At 37.8% G+C, this 20,311-nt stretch overlaps 1 protein-coding gene across 1 annotated transcript in view; it reads right to left on the bottom strand.

Moving 5' to 3' along the window:
• The window catches only part of Nxph2 (neurexophilin 2), a 116,902-nt gene extending 102,740 nt beyond the window's left edge, over positions 1 to 14,162 (bottom strand). The window contains exon 1 of the mRNA XM_045146646.1: positions 13,150 to 14,162. Coding sequence (XP_045002581.1) covers positions 13,150 to 13,200 — 51 coding nt within the window. The 5' untranslated portion in view covers positions 13,201 to 14,162. The remainder of the gene's footprint in view (positions 1 to 13,149) is intronic.
• Between the last annotated feature and the right edge of the window lie 6,149 nt (positions 14,163 to 20,311).

Here is a 20,311-nt window from a genome sequence, read left to right as displayed (position 1 = left end):
GAAGGAAGGGAGGGAGGGAAAAAGCAAACATAAAACAAACAGGAAACTCCAGGATCAGTAAGAGACGTTGGCTCAAGTAAGAAAAACAATAGATGGGCACCAACATCCCTATCAGGACATGGCAGCCAAAAGCACCTCACCAGAGGTGAGGTGCCGTATGGACACAGACACTTGCATACACTACACATACACTATACCACAGGAACACGGCAAGACACATGCAACACAGTACATACATCACATACTCGTGCAAAAATAAATTAGATAAGCTTCCATCATGAAAGCTATTATTGTATGCTAATAAAATTTTAAAAGAAAAGAACAAAGAATTATTGTTATAGTCAGGACACAGTCTATGTTATAAGATAGACTCTGTAAGAATACTACTTAAGAATTTTAAAAAGTATCTGTTTCTTCAATTATTGGTTTCCTCCAGGATAAACTAATTTTCCTTCCTTCTTATTTTCTTCCCTTCTTCCTTCCTTCCTTTCTTTCATTCTATTTTTCCTTTCTTCTTCTTTTTTTCTTTCCTCAGATGACTCAGTCTAAGTGTTTTGAGTGGAAGTCCATGCTGACTCATATGGAAATCTGCAGTTTATAGTCAAGCTCCTTCAGTGGGATACAGACAAGCTCTCTAGAGGTAACATACAACACTGTAGTTCTAGAATGTGTGGAGCTATTCATCAAAGAACCCCACCCTCTCAAGCCTAAGTAGATGGTTCAGCCCAACAAGAACCTTTCAACCTGGATATGACATTCTAAAAGAAGCAAGGGGAAAATGTTTGTATTTTATTTATCATCTTGGTAATCAATAGCTTACATATCTGGACACTGAATTTTTTTTTCTAGTTATTTATCATCCTGGTATAGTAAATGTAAGTTTCCTATTCCAGCAGCTTACTTATCTACATATGTTTATCAAAATCAGTTTTTACTACTTTCAGGAAAAAAAAAAAAAAAAAAAAAAAAGCTTTAGCCAAAACAGGTGGAAAAGAAAACTGACACTTGTTAAGCTAAAACTATGCAAGGCATTATAGGATTTCGTATATAGTGATGATAACACTTTGAAATATCTATCCTAACATTCTAAGGAAAAAAGATGAGATAAATTAATTCATTAGCCTGAACAAGGCACTAGAGAAGTACCAAAATTTAGATAATCTAACTCTAAAACATAGTTTTCCCTCCACTCTGAAATGGTGTGGAGCATTAAGGATCCAAGCTTACCTGGAGTTAATTGTTTGTTAGAAACGCTGGATGAGAGATTTAAAGTAGGACAGCCAGGAAAAGAATGTAGACTCAACATAAGTGTTTCCCCTCCTCACCCCCAAAAAAGAGAAAATAAAGGAGAATCACAATATCATTCTAGTAGTGGAATGGAATAAAAATCAAAAGAAAGTTTAAGAGACAGTATTCTGTGCTCTGTGGAATACTAAGCCAGGAGGTTGTAGTAATGATAAAATGGCATAAGGCAGTTAAAAAGAGACAGTTTGTGAAAGGATATGGAAGGAAGTTTCTGAGGACTGTGTGAATGAATGGATATTACAGGGGATGAGGATAAATGAGCCAAAAATGATGATAAGACTTCAGTTGCCATAAGGAAAGCTGAATGAATACATTTGCTTTGCATCCTTCTTCAAATTCGAAAGAAATGAAGCAGGGATGCAAAAATAAGAATGAATGTGCAAGGGTGCTAAAGGAAATACTTAAGAGCCAACGAAATTTGAGATTCAGGCTGGAGAGATGGGTTAGCAGTTAAGGCATTTGCCAGCAAAACCAAAGGACCAGCTTCAATTCCCCAGTGCTCAAGTAAAGTCAGATTCATAAGGTGGAGACATGCATCTCATCTAGAGTTCATTTGCAGTGGGTACAGACCCCAGTGGACCCATCCTAGAGAGCTACCTGCTTCTTTCTCTCTCTTAAAAAAAAAAAAAAAAAAAAATATATATATATATATATATATATATATATATATATATATATGAATTGAAATTCTCTGGAAACATAGTGAAGCAAGACAGACTACCTGGTGATGCTTCCCTGCAATTCCAGTCTGGAGCAGGAGGATCTGAAGTTTAAGGCTAGTCCAGGGTACATAGCAAGACACTGTCTCAAAATGAAGAGTCAATTACATTAATGGAAAAGCCGAATGTGCTGAATAGCCCAGAACAAACAATAGTAAAGGAGATAGCCACTTGCAGGAGACAACTGTCCTGATTCTCAGGGTAGCAGAAGCTAGGGTAATAGAGCACGAGGGCAGCTGCCACAGAGCAGAGAGCAGGTGGTTGTGGATGACCCCTCCCTGTTCAAGATTTGATTCGGTCTGGACCACTTAGTAACTTTCACATGGAACTTGCCAGAGAAGACTTTAAATTTATAGTCTAGGTCTAGAGAAAAAAATGAAGGCAGTCACTTAGCCACTACTGTTCTAAAAGAATCACCATGTACTTGAGGAAATAGTGTGCATAGATGCATAATTATTTAAGAGAGGGTACAGAAAGGAAGGGAGGAGGATACTTAATAGGTTGATATTGTATATATGTAGTTACAATGATTGTAATGGGGAGGTAATATGATGGAGAATGGAATTTCAAATGGGAAAGTGTGGGGGTGGTGAGGGAGGGAATTACCATGGGATATATTTTATAATCATGGAAAATGTTAATAAAAATTAAAAAAAGAGAATTACATAAATAAAAAAAGTTAATGTTATAGCATACATAATTTTATACTAAATAAACAAAAATTCATATTTTTTCCCTGAAAAAATATAAATGGGGCTGGAGAGATGGCTTAGAGGTTAAGGCACTTGCCTATGAAGCCTAAGAATGCATGTTCAAATCTCCAGGTCCCACTTAGCTAGATGCACAGGAGCAAAGGCATGCAATGTTGCATATGCGCACAAGGGGAGACATGTGTCTGTAGTTTGTTCACAGTGGCTGAAAGGCCCTGGCATGCTCATTTCCTCTCTCTCTTTCTCTCCTTCTTTCTCTGCCTCTTTCTCTCTCTCAAAAAAAAAAAAAACAATAATAATAATAATGTAGAAGGAATGGACTAAAGGTTGAAAAATAAAACTGAAAAGATAAGTAACTGTAAGGAAGTGAAACACTTATGAAAGATCTCCTCTCTTAAAACAAAAGTGGTCCAATGGTTTAGAATGACAAACTGAAAATAAGTCCCAAATATCTTAACTTCACCTTACACAGAGAGGATTAAATAAGTTGTTTTTCTGATTGTGATACTAGCACAGTCCTTGTGCAAAAATATATGTTTCTGTTTTGCTGTATTTCACTCACGAATATGCAATTAGCATTCCTAAGTGAAATAAATACTAGTACAATACCACACATATAGGTTTATTAAAATACAGGCAATTCCTACTTCATGAATACAGCTTAATATTATAAATCTTATTTATAAATAAAACAAATGCCAATTTATACTTTAAAATTATACAATCACGTGAAATGCTAAAAGGGCACCTGAAATTAATCTCTATCACACTATAAAAATATGTACTTAATTTGATTGATTATCAGAAACCAAAAGTAAATTTCATATTTAATACAGTTTAAATTAAGTTGGAAACCTAAGAAAATAGATACTTCCAGTTTTAGTATTAACAATATTTTGAAGGTTTCTCCATTATAGTAAAATACAACTCAATAACATAAATCGTTCAATAGAAAGAGCCAAATACATTTTCATTTGCATAAGACTTTTTAGACAGAAAATCCAAGAAAATCAAATAAAAAGTATTAGAGCTAATATCCAGCTCATAAATATAATCATAAACATAAATATATAATAATGGATAGTATTTCTTGAATTCTAGCCAAAACCAGTCTTAAAATGTCAAACATGAAACATATTCACAATGCCATGAGAATGTGCAAGATATCCCATAATAACAAAATGAAGTAAAAATGTACAAGCACGATATTAAAAAGAAACTGTAAAAGACTCTAAAAAGACAACTAATATACAGTATTTTAAAAGGTAATGCATAAAATGAAAAACAAAATGGTTTTAAATATAATACATCCTAAATATATAATATACAAGATATTTAATAAGCAATAAGGTGGTATTGTCCAGTATTGGATGTGTAACTCTGATCCTCACATAGAAAAAATATCAATATCCCTATAGGGGTATTGGCATGAAACGACATTGTCAGTAATACTATGTTTTACTATAATCATTTAGAAAAAATCATATTTAAGCAAATTCAAACTTCACATTCTCAGCATCTTCACTTGTAGGACTCTGTTTTATGGTTATAGTTGACAAATATTTTATGGACTTAAAAATCTAAATATTAATTAAAGACTGATTAATATATTATAGTACACCAGAGCTACAAGTACTTTGTATTCTCAAAACAGAATTTCAGAAATTGCTTTAAATAGTATAGAAGGGCAACATATATTACTACATTATATTAGCATCTCAGAGAACATTATGCTGTGCATATTAATCTGATGAAAGCACTCAAATACATAATTTCTGTAAGGAAATATTAGTTTATCCCTGGTATAAGGTGCTACTTTCAAATTTTCTGAAATTGAAACAAAAATCTCAGGTTGGAGTTCCCCGGAGCAGAAACTGCTGAGGCAAGCACTGGAATGCAAGTAATTTACAAAGGAAAGCCTTCCATGGGAGTCTAGGAGGTCATGCTTAGGAGGTGAGAGAATGGGAGAAAGCCTACAATGTGTGTGAACCATGGAAAGAGCTGAAGAAGGCAGCTTCTGCCTATTCCCACATGGACACCTAGAGAATCTGGATTTTCTCAGAGCTTTCCAAACTCAAGTAAAGAAGCTTGGCTGCCCATGGTGAGGCACCTGAGACACCAGTCCAGAGTTTTCTAGAGGAAGCATAGATCACCTGTGATTCAGACTACAAAGTACATCCCCAAAGAGGATTTGGGTAAAATACCATTAACTGTAGTATGTTACTTTCATAATAAAATATGTATTTAATAAAAAGTGAGAAAAGGAAAGAATAATAGTAATACACTGCTAGCAAATTAAAACTTTATGCAAATCCTTTCAAGTTTTCATGTGTGGACACATACTACATGGCTCCCAAGCTTCCCTGCTTTTTCTAATACTAGAGTTTGTTCATTGGAATTCCAGGAATGAGTGGCTCTTAACCCTAACTCTGCTGATCCTAACTGAAACTTTATTACTCATTCATCAACCTAACGTGAAAGCTGCATGTAAGCTGGAACATTCCTTGGTGAGTTTCAACTCAAAACAGAATGCTAGGTTTAGTAACATGCTGCAAGAGTCTACTTATTGGGTAGGTGGTGACCTCGAGATCTGAATCCTTGAATGTAGGAAGGCACTTGTTTAGAAAAATGCTTTTACCTTTAGAAATGTTGAACAAGACTTGGTCATCAAACAGTCTCATTTATATGAACAGTAAATTACAAAGATATGGATGTAGATCCTGATGAACTGGGTAAAAACTAAGTCACAAATTTGATACTCATCAACTCTGGAGCCACAGATAAATTCAGGACTGTGGAAAACATGCCTTTAAAAACTGCATCTCTCTTTCCATTTCAATAGCAATTCTTAAAGTGCTCCAGATCATCTCTTATCTGGACTATTCAATGTAAAACATTACTAATACATGCTATTGTTATTACTACAAAATGTTAGATAGCTTTGCTCATTCCCTATTCACTTACTGTACATATTAGCCATTCAGATTATACAGACTCTCATGCTCACCAATCACCTTCACCAGTTGCATCTGCACATAAAAATGGGAAATTGAGCTGGGCATGGTAGCACATGCCTTTAATCCCAGCACTCTGGAGGCAGAGGTAGGAGGATCACCATGAGTTCAAGGCCACCCTAAGAGTACATAGTGAAGTCCAGGTCAGCCTGGACTAGTGTGAAACCCTACCTCGAAAAACAAAACAAAACAAAATTGAGAAATGGCTTAATGGCTTAAAGTGCTTGCTTGCAAAGCCTGCCATTCCCCAGCACTTACATAGATCTGGATGCAAAGTGAAGCATGCAGCGGTGATCCCAATGTATTTATGACAATGGGGGCTGGAACCAGGAAAATCCAAAACTCATGGTCAGCTAGTCTGACATTTGCTTGCAATCTGGCAGTTAGTTTGTAGGAGAAAGTTAAAAAAGTGTCTCAAAGAAGGTGGCACACAGACACTCAAGTTTGTCCTCTGACCTTCACGTATACACTGTGGCATGCATACCCCCTCTACACACTATGACATTATGAAGAGCCATATAAACTACAGGTGACCACTTTCCTTTCAAATACACTTAAATTATTTTTTTAACCCACAAAGGATCTTAATAATATATTTGTCTCTAAAGAAAATACATGAATGTTCAATAAGCACATGAAAGAAGTTCAACATTATTACTCATTAAAGACATGCAGATGAAAACCATGAGCTTTCTGGAGAACAGAGGTATGAAAGATGTTCTATAATTGAGTGTAGTGATGGTTGTATGATTCTGAATGTATAGTAAGCTATGGAATTATACATGTTGTATGGTGAATTTCATATAGATAAATTATATTTCAAAAAAGCTATTAGAAGGAAAGTCACATTGTAATGCTAGTTTTTACTTATTAAGTTGGTGAACAGAATTTCAACTCTCATCCATGGCTGATGTGACTATAAAATGATAGCAGTGATTTGAAAAATAGGTCACTAATATTCCAGTTTGGCCTCAATGCTATGTAGCCTACAATGGTCTTGAACTTTCAAGCCTCCTGCGTCTACCTCTGGAGTGCTTGGATTACAGGCATGCAACACCACACCTGGTTTATGTTGTGCCAGGCAATGAACATATGACTTTTCACATGCTAGGCAAGCACTCATCAGTTCTTAAAATATTATTATGCTAACAAGGCCCAGAGACCTGACAAAATACTATTTATGAGTGGACACTTATATTATTTTTATATGGATATGTGCATTCTATACCATGTTAGATAAGCTGATGATTATTACTAATTGTCCACTACAAATGATAATTTAAAAATCATAAAAGTGCATATTTTGAAACAGATTTATACAGATGTATTTATATGTATTTATGACCACTTATGGTCATTTTACTTGGCCCAAACCTAGCAGTATCACAATCAGCTGTCATTTCTAAGAACATGTAAGTGATTTAAAAATAAGAATGAACATCAGGAATTAACTTTCTATTTCTCTTCAATAGTTTTGAAAACCACAGGTGATTTTCTTCACATATGACAGGTATGGCAAGCTAATAACTTTTTCTGCTTTTGTCCTTTTAACTTTGTAACATTTATAGCTGAACTCTTAAATCTTTGAAGTTAAAGGTATTTCTGATTTACATAGGCTATATCCTACTTGCTAGCATTCTGGTTGCAAATCTCTAAGCTGTACTGTTACTTAATAATTACAATGTAATTGAGAGCCAATTTATCTTTTACTTAAATTAAAGCAATGACTGGATGTTGATGGTTTACAATTTTAAAAAGATATAAAGGAGGATAAAAACAAATAAACCACTTTAACTTAAGTTATATTGATTATATATATATATATATATATATATATATATATATATATATATGTAATAAGTAGTCACCAGTTTCCTTTGCCTTTTAGGAAATTTACTTTTCCATAAGCAGAGATAACAACAATCAGCCCAAAATTGTTCTTAAATGTACTTTTAATTGTATGTGTCATTTGTTATCTGGTTAATAACATAAATTCCATGTAAAGCTTTTATTTAAATCAGGGTTTGTGTGAAATAAATATTTTAAATGATAGAAATGCAAGTCACACACAAAAAAATCCAGAATCACTGTGCTTTTGAAAGCAGATGTTCAAAATAGTTTGTCATTTTCTTTATAGTTAATGATTTCATGAGGCCACTTGATAAGCTGCCCAAACCACACACATGTACATGATCACAATTGCATACATACATTACACTCACATGTGCATAGGAACATATATTACAACCACATACCTGAGCCAGTTATATTATGTTTACTGCTATTTCCACTCTGTGTAATAGTCTCAGTGCAAAGTATGGGTCAAAACAAATTATAAATGTTTGTTGAGTGTTCAATTTATTTAGAAGTAGGACTCAAGTTTTTGACACCATATTTACTGCTTTTTCTAATACAGAAATGGTTAACATGTAAAATCTTTATCTTCTAGTCATATGGGGTGAATGTAATATGACAAATTGTTGAAAAAAAATGGAAATGGTCAGAATATGCAAATCTAATGCAGAAATATTAACATTGTGGTTTGAGTTAATAAGAGGCCCTTGTTCCCATACTAAAGAACCATACATCTAAAAAAAAAATAATGGAGGTTTTAACAATGGTTTCAAATTCTTGAATGAACTGGCTGGAAGAAAGCAAAATATATACTACTGCATGGGGGGGGGGGTAAAATGGCAAACTTTCATTTTTAAAGGTAGTTGTAGAAAGAAGCAGAAGTACATATGCTGATCACCCAGCACAAGCTAAACAAAACTCTATTTAGATTTTCACAAGTTTAAATACCATAAAATTGAAGTTCTCAGTCACTCATATTTTAGATTTTTTTCTAATATTATAAATATATACTGTAAATTATAGTAGATCACTTTATTCTTAAGCAGGATTTTGAAATCAAGGAAGGAATCACCATCCATATCACTGGTCATGTCAGTCATAAGTCAGTCATAAAAATTTAAATAAATTGTTAGTAAATATTCAAGACACATTGACTAGATTGCCTGAATTTAACATGTCTATGTAAAAGTCATGCTACAAACCATACAACAGTATAACAAATACATTAATTAGAAAAATATTATCTAAAATAATTTTAAAATATCAATCCTTAAACTATCAAAACTATAAGATTTCCCTATTATTTTGTCATTGTGTCAATAATGTTGGAATTAGTTGTTGGAGTAGTATCTTATAAGAATATCTAGGAAGTAACCTCACATGGATGATTGCTCAGAAATATTTGGGCCAATTTTTAAGCAGCTTTAAAATAACTGACTTCCATATCAAGATATTAAATGCCACCCTCTTTCTAGCAATAATGCTTATTGCTAAGATAGAAATGAGATTCTTTACAGAAACGCTGACACAGCCTTGGCTGTAGGCTCATGAGTGTTGTGGCTATAATTCTTGTTTCAAATCTTACCCAGAAAAGCTTCAGGTAAAGGAATCTGCAGAATGTGGACAGAGTGAAGGACAGTCCCAGAGCTGTACAAAATCACAAATCTGTGCCACACGGACACTTACCTTTGATTGTGGCCAAATAAAAGGTGGACACTGTATTATAAAATGTACTCTAACAAATTTTTGTACACCACAAAATCATTTCATAAATTATCTGACTCCAAGATCTAAACATTGTAAGCTGACGCATGTAAACTGCTAAAAAGTTTAAAAAAAAAAAACACTTTCTGCCTTATTTGACATTCTGACCACTAACCAAAAACAATAATTTAAAAATAAGCTGAGAAAATATGTAGGACAAAGATTACAAAAGTATTTCAATTCCACTTGAAAATCTATTATGTAATAAAATAAATTCCCAAGAGGAGTCAGTTTTGTATGTGGAAGGCATTTAAACCTGGAACAATCGCAGAGTAGGGCAACAGAACAAATTGTACTGGGACCAAGGCTTAATTGTCTAATCCTGAGTCTCACCATTAAAATTTCTAAGATAACAGGCTTATAAGGATGAGGGAGTCTTCAAGTCCAGTTGCCTCGATGTCACAGGCATGTAGTATTGGGATTTTTCTTCCACATTGTCATCTAGCCTACAACTATTGATCCAAACTGGGAAATACTGTTTTGATGTTTATTGATCAAGACTCTATGAGAGAAATTGTGATTTATGAATGGGAAATAGTCATGAGTTATCACTTCTGGTTAATACAATAGAGGGAATAACTTTGAAAATCATACTGAAGAGACATTAGAATTAGTAATTTATTAAGATAAGCATAAATACCCTAAATAAATTCATGTGAGATGATGCTATATAACAAGAAGAACTAAAAAGCAACCATCTTGCATCACAAGAATTCTGATTTTATAGGATTCTAAATATTTTTATATTTATATCATATTTAACTTTTACATTATAAAATCAGCATTACATTAAAGACAATATTTTGTAGAATGTATTATACAAATTATTGCTAAAATTTATTTATACTAGATCTAACCATGCACTTAAAGTCAAATTTAATTATTTTATGGTCTATATTATGACTCACAAAGTAGCAAGCCAATTTTGACATTGAGTAAAGTCATGCCATGAAATGCTCACTTTGCTACAATATTAATTCCATATACTAATTTTCTTTTATTACATCATAGAAAAGAAACAATGTACTATTAATATTATTATACAGAGTATGTTTTTGAATAAGAATACATTTAAAATAGATATTTAAATTGTGCAAGTACCCAATAATTCCATTAAAAAGGTTGAGGAAGTTATTAGAAAGATTGGACATAGGCCAGAGAAATTGTGCAAAGATGTGAAGTGCACACACATTCTTCATAATCTGCCTGCAACATTGATCATTTCAGCCTATCATAAAGTTGTAAATATCATTGAATGAGTAAAAATCATTCTAGTTATTGTAGCAGGATTATGTGGTTGGGTAACTTACTTACACCCAACTCCCTATAACTGTTTTCTGATGAAGCAGGAAATGTTCATATAATTAAATTGTCAACATGCCCAAATGAATCGTTTAAAACAGTATTCTTTAAATAATACACACACACACACACACACACACACATACATGTAAGTTTCTTTCCAGGCTGATAGTGCAGATCCCAAAATAAATTCCAATTTCCACCACGATGCAAGTCTAGCCCTCGCCTTCTCTATACCACCCTGTTTAAACAGAGGACAGGTCTTTTGAGTGTATGTGGTTCCTACAAAATAAAGCCTAGTTTTCAAATCTAGAAACCATTTTATCCATTTGCTGTTGGAATTAAAAAAGGAGTTCAATATCAGTTGAACAGTGTAACCCATCTCTCATCTCAAGCAGAAAATTATGAAATGTCCTTTTTGATATCTGCTGGACGAGGTATGTAGTGGGATTTGGGAATGTTTCAATTTATATGTACCCTGCTCAGCCACTGTTTTCCTTTCACATCCTCACTCCCTTGTGTTATAAGGTTGGGAACAGCTCTAAGAACGTGTAGAATGTAAACAGCCTTTCATTGTCCAAGAGAATGGCAGTGTAAGGCCCATGCGCTTATCACAGGGCTGCAGCTCCCCACCTCACTTTCCATGATAAAGTGTTCAGAAAAAAAAAAAAATACAATCCCAGCACAATCCAAAACCAGATTCGAATTTGACATAAGCTTTCTTAAAAACAAAGCAATCAATCCTATTCTGTAATATTAAAATCTAGCTCTTAAGTGCATAGAATCCCTTCAAGATGCATTTAGTGTTCCTTATTGGGTGGGGTGGGGGGGCAGAATCTAACATTTCCAATACAGGGGCTGTAACAGGAGAACTTTCTCCCAACATATCCCCAAATGCATTTCCTCATCTTTAAGAACAGGGCAGATACCTAGTCCATTGTCACTAGTGCAAAACTAACCAACAAAGATTCATGAAGCTATTCTAAAGACCCCAGGTGAGGACTTGATTTCCCTAAGTTTTCCTTGCACACACCATTCAAATGCTACTTATTGGATAATATTTAATTGAAATTCAGATGAAAAAAATTAAAGCTGGTAATACTAAAGACTAATAAATATTGATGTATAAGGTCTTACATGTAAAGTTAATTTCAACATTCTCTATTTTCTTTTCTAACTAGCATGTGCTGGCTTAATTAAGAGCATTTGAGAATATCACATTTTCTTCTTGATGCCATGGAGGAATTTCTTACTCAGTACTGTGCAGATGAAGGTAATCTGCTCTAACAGGAGTTAATCTGCTGTAACAGGAATGGACCACAGCACCTTCAGTGTCCTCCCCACTTCTTGGTGTCCCTTCTTCTCTCAACACTTGCTAAGTGCCTCGGCCTCTACACTACCAGCATTTCATAGAGAAACTTTCCTAAGCTATTTGGTTTTCCCTCTAAAAGAAAGGGGAAAGAGGAGAGTTTGTCATTCTGTTGCACTTGGATTCTTCAACCTGATTTTAACAGCTAGCAGAAAATATTAATAAAATCCTAAGCATGCGGACCAGAGAAACCATGGCATCAACAGCTAGGCCACTCAATAGCACTGCTTCAAGAAAGGTGCCAAGTGACTAGAGGAAGCCATGACAGATGCAGTATGAGCCACAGTATTATAGGTGGCATTTCTTTTTGGTGATCTTACTTTGGATCTACCTTAAATGCAACTAAGTAGGAAAACATCACATACACCAGGATATATGGGGAGGGGGAGATGGGTACTTCTTGGGGAGATCAAAGAGTCACACAGTTAACAGTGGCCCAGTATCCCCCGCGCATCCTTTATAATCTTTTCAAGATTTTTCATTTTACTCAGCGCCTACAGCCGTCCAGGCCATGAGAAAGAGGTCTCAGGAAATGATGGCTTTAAGACTCTGAGCAGTGCTTCTGCATAGAGTTGGGCGTGAAAGTTACATCTTGCATTCCCAGCTGGTAGGAAAACCCTTCCTGGTGCCCAGCGCCAGATGGAAAACGAAGTGAAATTAAACTTGCCCTGAAAATCAATCTTTACCTAAAACTTCCCCCATCAAGCCGTCACTAGCCTCTGCTTTGGAAGAAATATCTGCGAACATCTCTACGGAAACAGCCCCTGAAAATAAGAACTGCCAAGCCTGTGGACTTTCAAGCCATCGTCATCACAACCTTACCCCTGGTCCTGCACTGATGGTTTATCAGGAAACCTCTTCCTTGCACCTTTTCCTTAGCTACTTTCCCACTACTTTACCCCTCTGCTTTATGAGTCACAGCCCCCCCAGCTCGCCTCTAGGTCCCATCATTGGAGCTTCCCTTTCTTCCCCTTCAAAGTGTAAAGCGATCACAACTCCCATCACTGGTGCGCTCCTAATCCCAATTCTCAAGCAGCCCTGGGCTCCGCTTCCAAGTCCACCACGGGAGAAATTTTCCCGCCGAAGAGCGTCCGGGCGGGGCAGGCACTCACCAGCTGCAGCAATCCCGGGACTACGACGAGGGGCAGCGGCCGCAGGCGCATGGTGCCGGCTGGCGCGGCGTCTCAGGAGCTGCGCGCCCTCGCCTGCTTCTCGCGCATCTCCACTTTGCGGGGCAGGACTGAGGATGCCGGGGACGGAGCGCGGCACTTCCCTCCTGGAATCCGGAATCCGGAGCGGCGCGATGCGGCGCTGGCCGGGTGGGCGGGCGAGCAGAGGGGAGGGCAGACGGGCGGGAGGTGGCTCTTCGGGTCCCTGAGCGCCCTCCTCCAAGGGAACCCGCGGAGAGCGCGCTGGTATGCTAGAGCTTCCAACCGCACCGGGACTCTGCTGTTGGGGTCAGGGTGAGCGCCAGGGACTGGCCACTGGCTGGAGTTAGGAGGTGGCGGCTCCTGGGCTGGTGCAGGGTTGTTGCCCAAGGCTGTCTTCGGGGATCCCGCCCTACCTGGCGGCTGGCTTGTGGGTCAACCAGAGTCCCTGCGCCCAGCGAGACTGGGCGTTTCCCTTCTCCGTCCTGCAGTCGTCCAGTGGGGATAGCTTGTCGGTATCTGGTGCCTGCCTACTGACTGGCTCTTGCTTTTGGCTGAGGGGTGGGGAAAAGAAAGGTTCTCCCCGGGTGAGTGCAAGGCTGGTGAACATCTAAGAAGTTTTTGGGAGAGGGCCACTGCAGGGTCCTGTGGGGACTCCAACGCAGCTGCAAGAGAACCCCTACCCCAGCTGCTGCACCTAGGTCACCAGCCCCAGCAAGAGTGCAAGAAAGGTGTGAGGAGGGTGAAGTGTGGTGGGGAAGGCTTTCCCGGGTTAGGTACTACTACTGAGGACCCTAGGGGCTGTGGGTGGGTTGAGGTAACGTCCGTGTCCTAGTGGAGAGCAGTGAGAAAATAAAAGCTAGGTGTAGGCTGGAGTGATGATGACAGTCTTTGGTCTAGGAGACCAGCAAAGCTGAGCTGGAGACACTTGCCCTGATGTAGTGGAATGAATAGAGTAGATAGAGCTCCATGCAGCTTCCGACTCCAGTAATCTTGGAGACAGCTGGCTATCTTCCAGGCCAGGCAAGCCTGCAAACTTCCGTTAACAAGTCTCTTTTCAGAGGTCCATAATCGTTAAGTATATTTGTGTTGGACTCTAGCAGAAAACTCAAGACTCACAGATTACCACAGTGCTGACAGTGGGTGAGAATTCAGGCATGATTCATGGACTGCATTACTGAACAGATGGAAAACCTAAGGTCCAAAGAGGTGGATTCACTTCTCCAAGGGTAAGTCTAGGGGGCTGCTTCAACAGTACACCAAGGCAGAGAGCAATTAGAATCCCTACAGAAGAAAACTGGTAGACACATGGAAGTAGTAGCAAGCACAGAATCTTTTATTTATTTATTTTAGAGAGAAGGACAGACAGAGAGAGAGAGAGAGGGAGGGAAGGAGAGAGAGAGAGAGAGAGAGAGATTGAGAGAGAATGAGAATGAATATGAATGAGCATGCCAGGGCCTCCAGCCACTGCAAATTAACTCCAGACACAAGTGCCACCTTGTGTATCTGGCTTATGTGGGTAGTGGCAAATCAAACCTTGGATCCTTAGGGCTTGCAGGCAAACACCTTAGCCACTCAGCCATCTCTCTAGCCCAGGAAATCCTTTTTGAAAAGATGTAGCTAGAATGGAATGAGCTCAGAGAACTCAGCAAGATGCAGTGGTTGCTGCTTTCAGGATCAGTGTCTGTCTGAGCCCGACTCACCTGTAAAGCCAAAAGTGAGGTCCCATCTCAGCTTAGTTTGCAATCCTGTTATTAGAGACTGTACAAGGAATACATTGCTTCTAAACAATAGTTAAACAGTTTTACAACTGGGTAACTTCACTCCTAACTTTGTGTGCTTGTAGGGAGAATAAAAGAGGTAAGTAGGGAGGGAGACGCATTTAACACTTTGTGACTGTCCCTCACAAATAGGCAGCATGACAAGGAAACACAGTAACAAAGCAGTCACAATGTGGGAGGGAAGGGTACTGCTGAGCACAATTAGGGAATGGAAACGTCTGTAGTATGCGTGCTTCCTGGAAGAGATGAAGAATTAGATAACTCTCCTTTCAACCATGGTCAAGTCTCATCTATGTTGAGGAAAGTGGGGAAGGCAATTCGATATATAAAGGATATCATGAGCAGGGCAGAGAGGGGATGGGGCTTCAAATGGCCTAGCTGAGGAATGGACCAAGAGATCAGACTGGGAAAAGTGTAGTGTTAAGAAAATCTTAAATAAAAAAAAAAGAAATTAAAAAAAAAAAAGATGGGTTTGTGCAAGGGAGTAGAGATCTGGGAATGCCAAACTAAACAGTTTACATGTAGTCCTTAGGAGACAGGGATTCTCAAAGCATTTTTGGAGTAAATAAGTCATATATCAATAGGTAGAAAAGATGCTTGCAGTGGTGACATGTCTTGAGGGGTAAAATGGTATGAAAAGATCATTGTTGGTAGAAGACAGGGCTGGAGCAACATGGGTGCAGGAGTTTTGAAAAGGAACAGTGAACTGCCTGTCCAGTTCTTTGCCCCATTTTGTGAGTGGGTTGTTTGACTTTTTAATGTTTAGGTTTTTGAGTTCTTTGTACATTCTAGAGATTAGGCCTCTATCAGTAGGATATTCAGCAAATATTGTCTTCCATTCTGTGAGTAATCTATTGGCTCTGCTTATTGTATGTTTGTCAGTGAAGAAATTTTTCAGCTTCATAAGATCCCATTGGTTGAGTGATTGTTTAAGATCTTGTGCTACTGGGGTTTTGTTTAGGAAGTCTTTTCCCATTCCTATATCATGGAATGTTCCTCCTAAATTTTCTTCCAGTAGTAGCTGAGTTTCCAGTGTTATGATGGTCCACCAAAGGTTAGTGGTAAAACCTACTGCTGAAGGCACCATACATTGTTGTCATGTAACATGGAGTGACATGGCTGGAAGCTGGAAGCTGGAAGACAGTCAGTTCCTAGACAATTGGCACATCTAGTGCCAGAAGGTACTACATGAGTGACTGGTGGAAAATGATCAATATTGGTCCAAGCAACTCGAGGTCTAACCTACTTAGCAGCAAACAACCTGATGTGATGCTCACACAAGTGCAATAGTGGCACACAGCTATGGTGGGAAACCAGCTGCTCTTGATATGGCTAACTGATCTGCTCCGTGGAACAGAACCCATAGCTGGAGCTTGGAAATAAGTCAGAACCATATCCAGCAATGATCCCACTCTCCATTATCAAGCTCCCACCAATTGTGGGCTACAAGAGGGCCTACACCTATTAAACTCTCTCTAAAAAATAATGGTTACCACGTTTATCTGGTGCTAACTTTAGTCTCTGTCGGAGAACCTGCTTCTCTTTTTCAGATAGATGCAGATCCTAAGGACAGAAACACCCTGTCATACCACAAAAGGGCTCCAGCTGAAACTAAGAATAATTGGGGAAACTTGCAAGAATGCGGTTTTCTTGGCAAACTGGGAACCAGCACAATGGTGAAGGAGATGGACACAGAGAACAATCAACTCCTACCAAACCAGATATCCACGGACACAGAGGCTCCCAAGATCTTAAACACTAAAGCAGACTAAAATGAACCAACATGGTTCAGGAAAATTTGTGGAAGCGGGGATGGAAAGAATGTCAGAGCCACATGTGTGTCATGATACTCAGAGACATTTCCTCCTACTCAGAACTGATGGCTAACCCCACAATGCACAACCCATATACCCAACATGGAGGGTCCTTGTGGAGGGGGTAGGACAGGCACCACTAACAATGGTACCAACTTGACTGTATTCACTGAGTACAAAAAAAATATATACAAATATTAAAAAGAAAGAAAGGGAACAGTAAACTAAACCTGGAATTTGGATATTTTAATTTTTTTTTTCTGGAAGATTAAAGGATTTCTTTTAAAAAGTCACCACACTCTGTCTTAGAGTCAATTTAACAGTGAGAGAATCGGATACTTTTTGTCTCATTTTTAAGTGTAATTGTCACAAGAGGAAAAAAGAATAGTCTTTTTATGTAGACCAGTAGCAGGGAGTCAAACCTACAAATCTTAGTGTCACATAGTACTATTTTAGTCTTTTGAAAACACAACTAGAATGGATAAGTTAAAAGTCACAAGAGTAGATTTGTCAACCCATGGATTATCAGGGTGATGAGAGTTTTTTCTGTGGTTCCCGCTGGACTTTCCCTTATTTTCCGTTCATTGGCAGCATTACCAGAAAATGAACAGGAAAAAATATTCAGGGTGGCATTTCAGAGTAGCAATAGATATGAGGTATTTCACAACTTTTTCACTTTACATTTAAGGAAATAGAGGCTCAAAAGTTTATGTGACTTGTTTCAGGTCATCTAACGAGACATGGACAGATCCATAATTTGACTGAAGGCTCTGAAATTCAAAGAGCACTGCTCCTTCCAATTCATTTTTCCACCTCAGGTATCTTTCAACTCTTTGGCAGTTATAATGTAGTGAACGAATAAACCTCTAGCTAATAAATGTGGAAATGATCTATGTATGCTAAAAGCCACAGAATCTATATCCTTAACAGAGAAAAAAAAAAAAAAGATGCCACTTTATTGCGCCTGAAGCATTGATCTTGCAATAATTTTAGAAGAGTGAGAAGTCAGGAGAATGCCGTGACATACAGCTAATGTGCAGCCTCAGAGGAGTGGGATCTAGGATTTGAGAATGAGATGGCTCTTAACCCCAAGGACAGAATGGATTCTTATGGAGCCTCTGGCTCTTAGGCCTTTTCAAAGCTGGTGGTCTTTGTTGTAGCAATTCTTAACAACTAAAATCCTTCTGAGTCTCACACTTCTTGAGTAATTAAACATTAAGTCACTATTTTATACCCTATACTGCTATATTACATTAAATCTTGACCATGAATGCACAATGGATTTATGGGAGTCTTTGAAGATCTGAGAGTTAACTGGGACATTGATGGTCTTCATCCAAGAGATTTCAAAGTGCAGGCTTGGTTGAAATCTACCGGTCTAAAAGAAACTTAGTAACGGTTTTGTTTCTCCCCAACTTCTCTCTTTTTTTAACCTCCTCTCCTCTCTTTCTTTCCATACAGAAAAGGGGGAAGAACAATTAGAATATGTTTAACAAAATGTCATTAGAATCTATTTGCAACCTTGATTGTAGAGGTTCTGTTGAGAGGAGAGGTTGGCATTTTGTTTATAGATATTGGCACATGTTTGGGCAAATTAAAAAGTTTACTAGCATGCCAGTTGCTCAACATTCAAGCAAAAATCAAAATCTTCCTCTGTCAAGAAGCTACCTTCTCACCTCACTCTCGGTAGCAGCAACACTACCTTTGTTCTATCTCCTCTCCTGGATAATGGAAGGCGGTAGAAGGGTTACATTGGTAGTTGATTCCAATTGTTAGCACCCAAAGTGAAGCTAGAGGAGAAGAAAATAAGGTAGGCTGTGAGGAGAGGGCAATAGGGTCAGGATCACAACACTCAGTACTGACAAGGCAGTTGTAAGCTTCTTCCTAGGTGCTGTTACATCTCTACCAAAGAAGGCTGACTTTTGTAAACTTGTTATGAGTTTTCCATGCATGCTTCTACATATTCCATTTATGCATGACTGTTTAAGAGCATAGCCACCTTGTCTACTTGTACATCAAGTGCGATGGATGTAATTCCTGGTGAGATCCCTAAACCCACTTCAGATGATTCCTCACAGATGGAGAGAAGTCAGGGAAACAGAACCAAAGTTGGACCTCCACCTCCTACTTTTTACCTCTTAATTTCTGCTTCATATGAATAAAGCATAAACACAATTCTAATAACCACAGCAAAAAGGACTATAACAGCTCACATGAATAGGAAGTTCAAAGGCTGAGGTCATCTTGTGCAATTTTAGGCTAAATTTAAAATTCTTAAGTAAGAAACCACATCAACTATCTGAAAGAGAGAAAGAGAAAGAATCCTCAATAGTGGGAAAATGAGAATTCAGTCCCTAAGAGTCATGAGCCCATTTCTCCTTTACTCCTACCAATTAACTGCAAATGAAATTTGAAGTTATATCTTTAGTTTTACTATGGAGTTTTCTTTAGATGCTTTTTTTCCTTAACATAGATTTTCCTTGTGAAGGTGCCCTCAAATATTTCTTTGATAGGTCTTGAGTGACTGGTCTCTCAACTTCTCACGTGAAACTTTTACTATCTATCTGCTTGAGTGACATTTGATATCCACCACCTTTTTAAGCATGGGTCTGAAGTCAATAAGCTAAGGTTAAACCATGTGGGAGGATTGCTCAGTACCACATGAAATCTTTATACTATGTCTTACCTATAAAGGAACATGGGCTTGCTCCTTATATACTAAAGAATCAACACATGTCAGAATATAACCACATATACTAGTAGGTTCAACCATATCAAGGTGGTATCCACAAGCTTTTGAATTTATTATATTTTTTTGTTTATGACTAAGATTTTAGCTAATAACATTATATCCTGGAATGTATGTGACTTTTAAACTCTGCCCTTCCTCAGGAACCATGAGCACATAAGTGGCTGTGTTCTGAGTCTTCATTCTTCCTGTGAAATGTTTCTGGCACGCTTCACTGATCTACTGTACAGTCTCTGTGGATCTTGGGCATTATTATTCAAGTGCTACTTTCGTGTTTTATTTCAGTATGTGCCAAATGTGTACCTTCCTACCTCCAAACAGAAATTGTATTTGAAAGAAAGTGGGTTAAATTTACTATAGTGGTAAAGACTTACATTAAGAAGCCATTGGGATTTGACTTGTTATAAACATATTCTACTTTCTAAGAAACTGGAGCCTCTGTTTTCCTCTTCTGCTAATCTCAAATAAATTCTTTAATGCTTTCCTGCCAAACGCTTTTACTCTCCCTTTTGGAATATCTTTACTGCTATCTAGTGGCCGAATTTGGCAACTGCTTCAAAAAGGGTGATTTTCAGAGTCTTTACAGAAAAAAAAAAATTGTGTGAGGTAGATGAATATAGGCTGTATATTTTACCACATTCAGGACCTGCTTTCATAGATACCCCTTCTTGTGGTCACCCATTGTCTTTTTTTCTTCTATATTTAGAGGTCTCGTAGGGATGACACAAGTTGTAATATAAATGATGATGGGTAGGCAGGTGCCCATTTGTCCTTCCTAAAAA

This window comes from Jaculus jaculus, chromosome 4, assembly GCF_020740685.1.
Source record: "Jaculus jaculus isolate mJacJac1 chromosome 4, mJacJac1.mat.Y.cur, whole genome shotgun sequence".
NCBI classification, from domain to species: Eukaryota; Metazoa; Chordata; class Mammalia; order Rodentia; family Dipodidae; genus Jaculus; species Jaculus jaculus.
The sequence above is the reverse complement of the archived record's forward strand: the minus strand, read 5'-3'. Positions and strand labels throughout refer to the sequence as shown.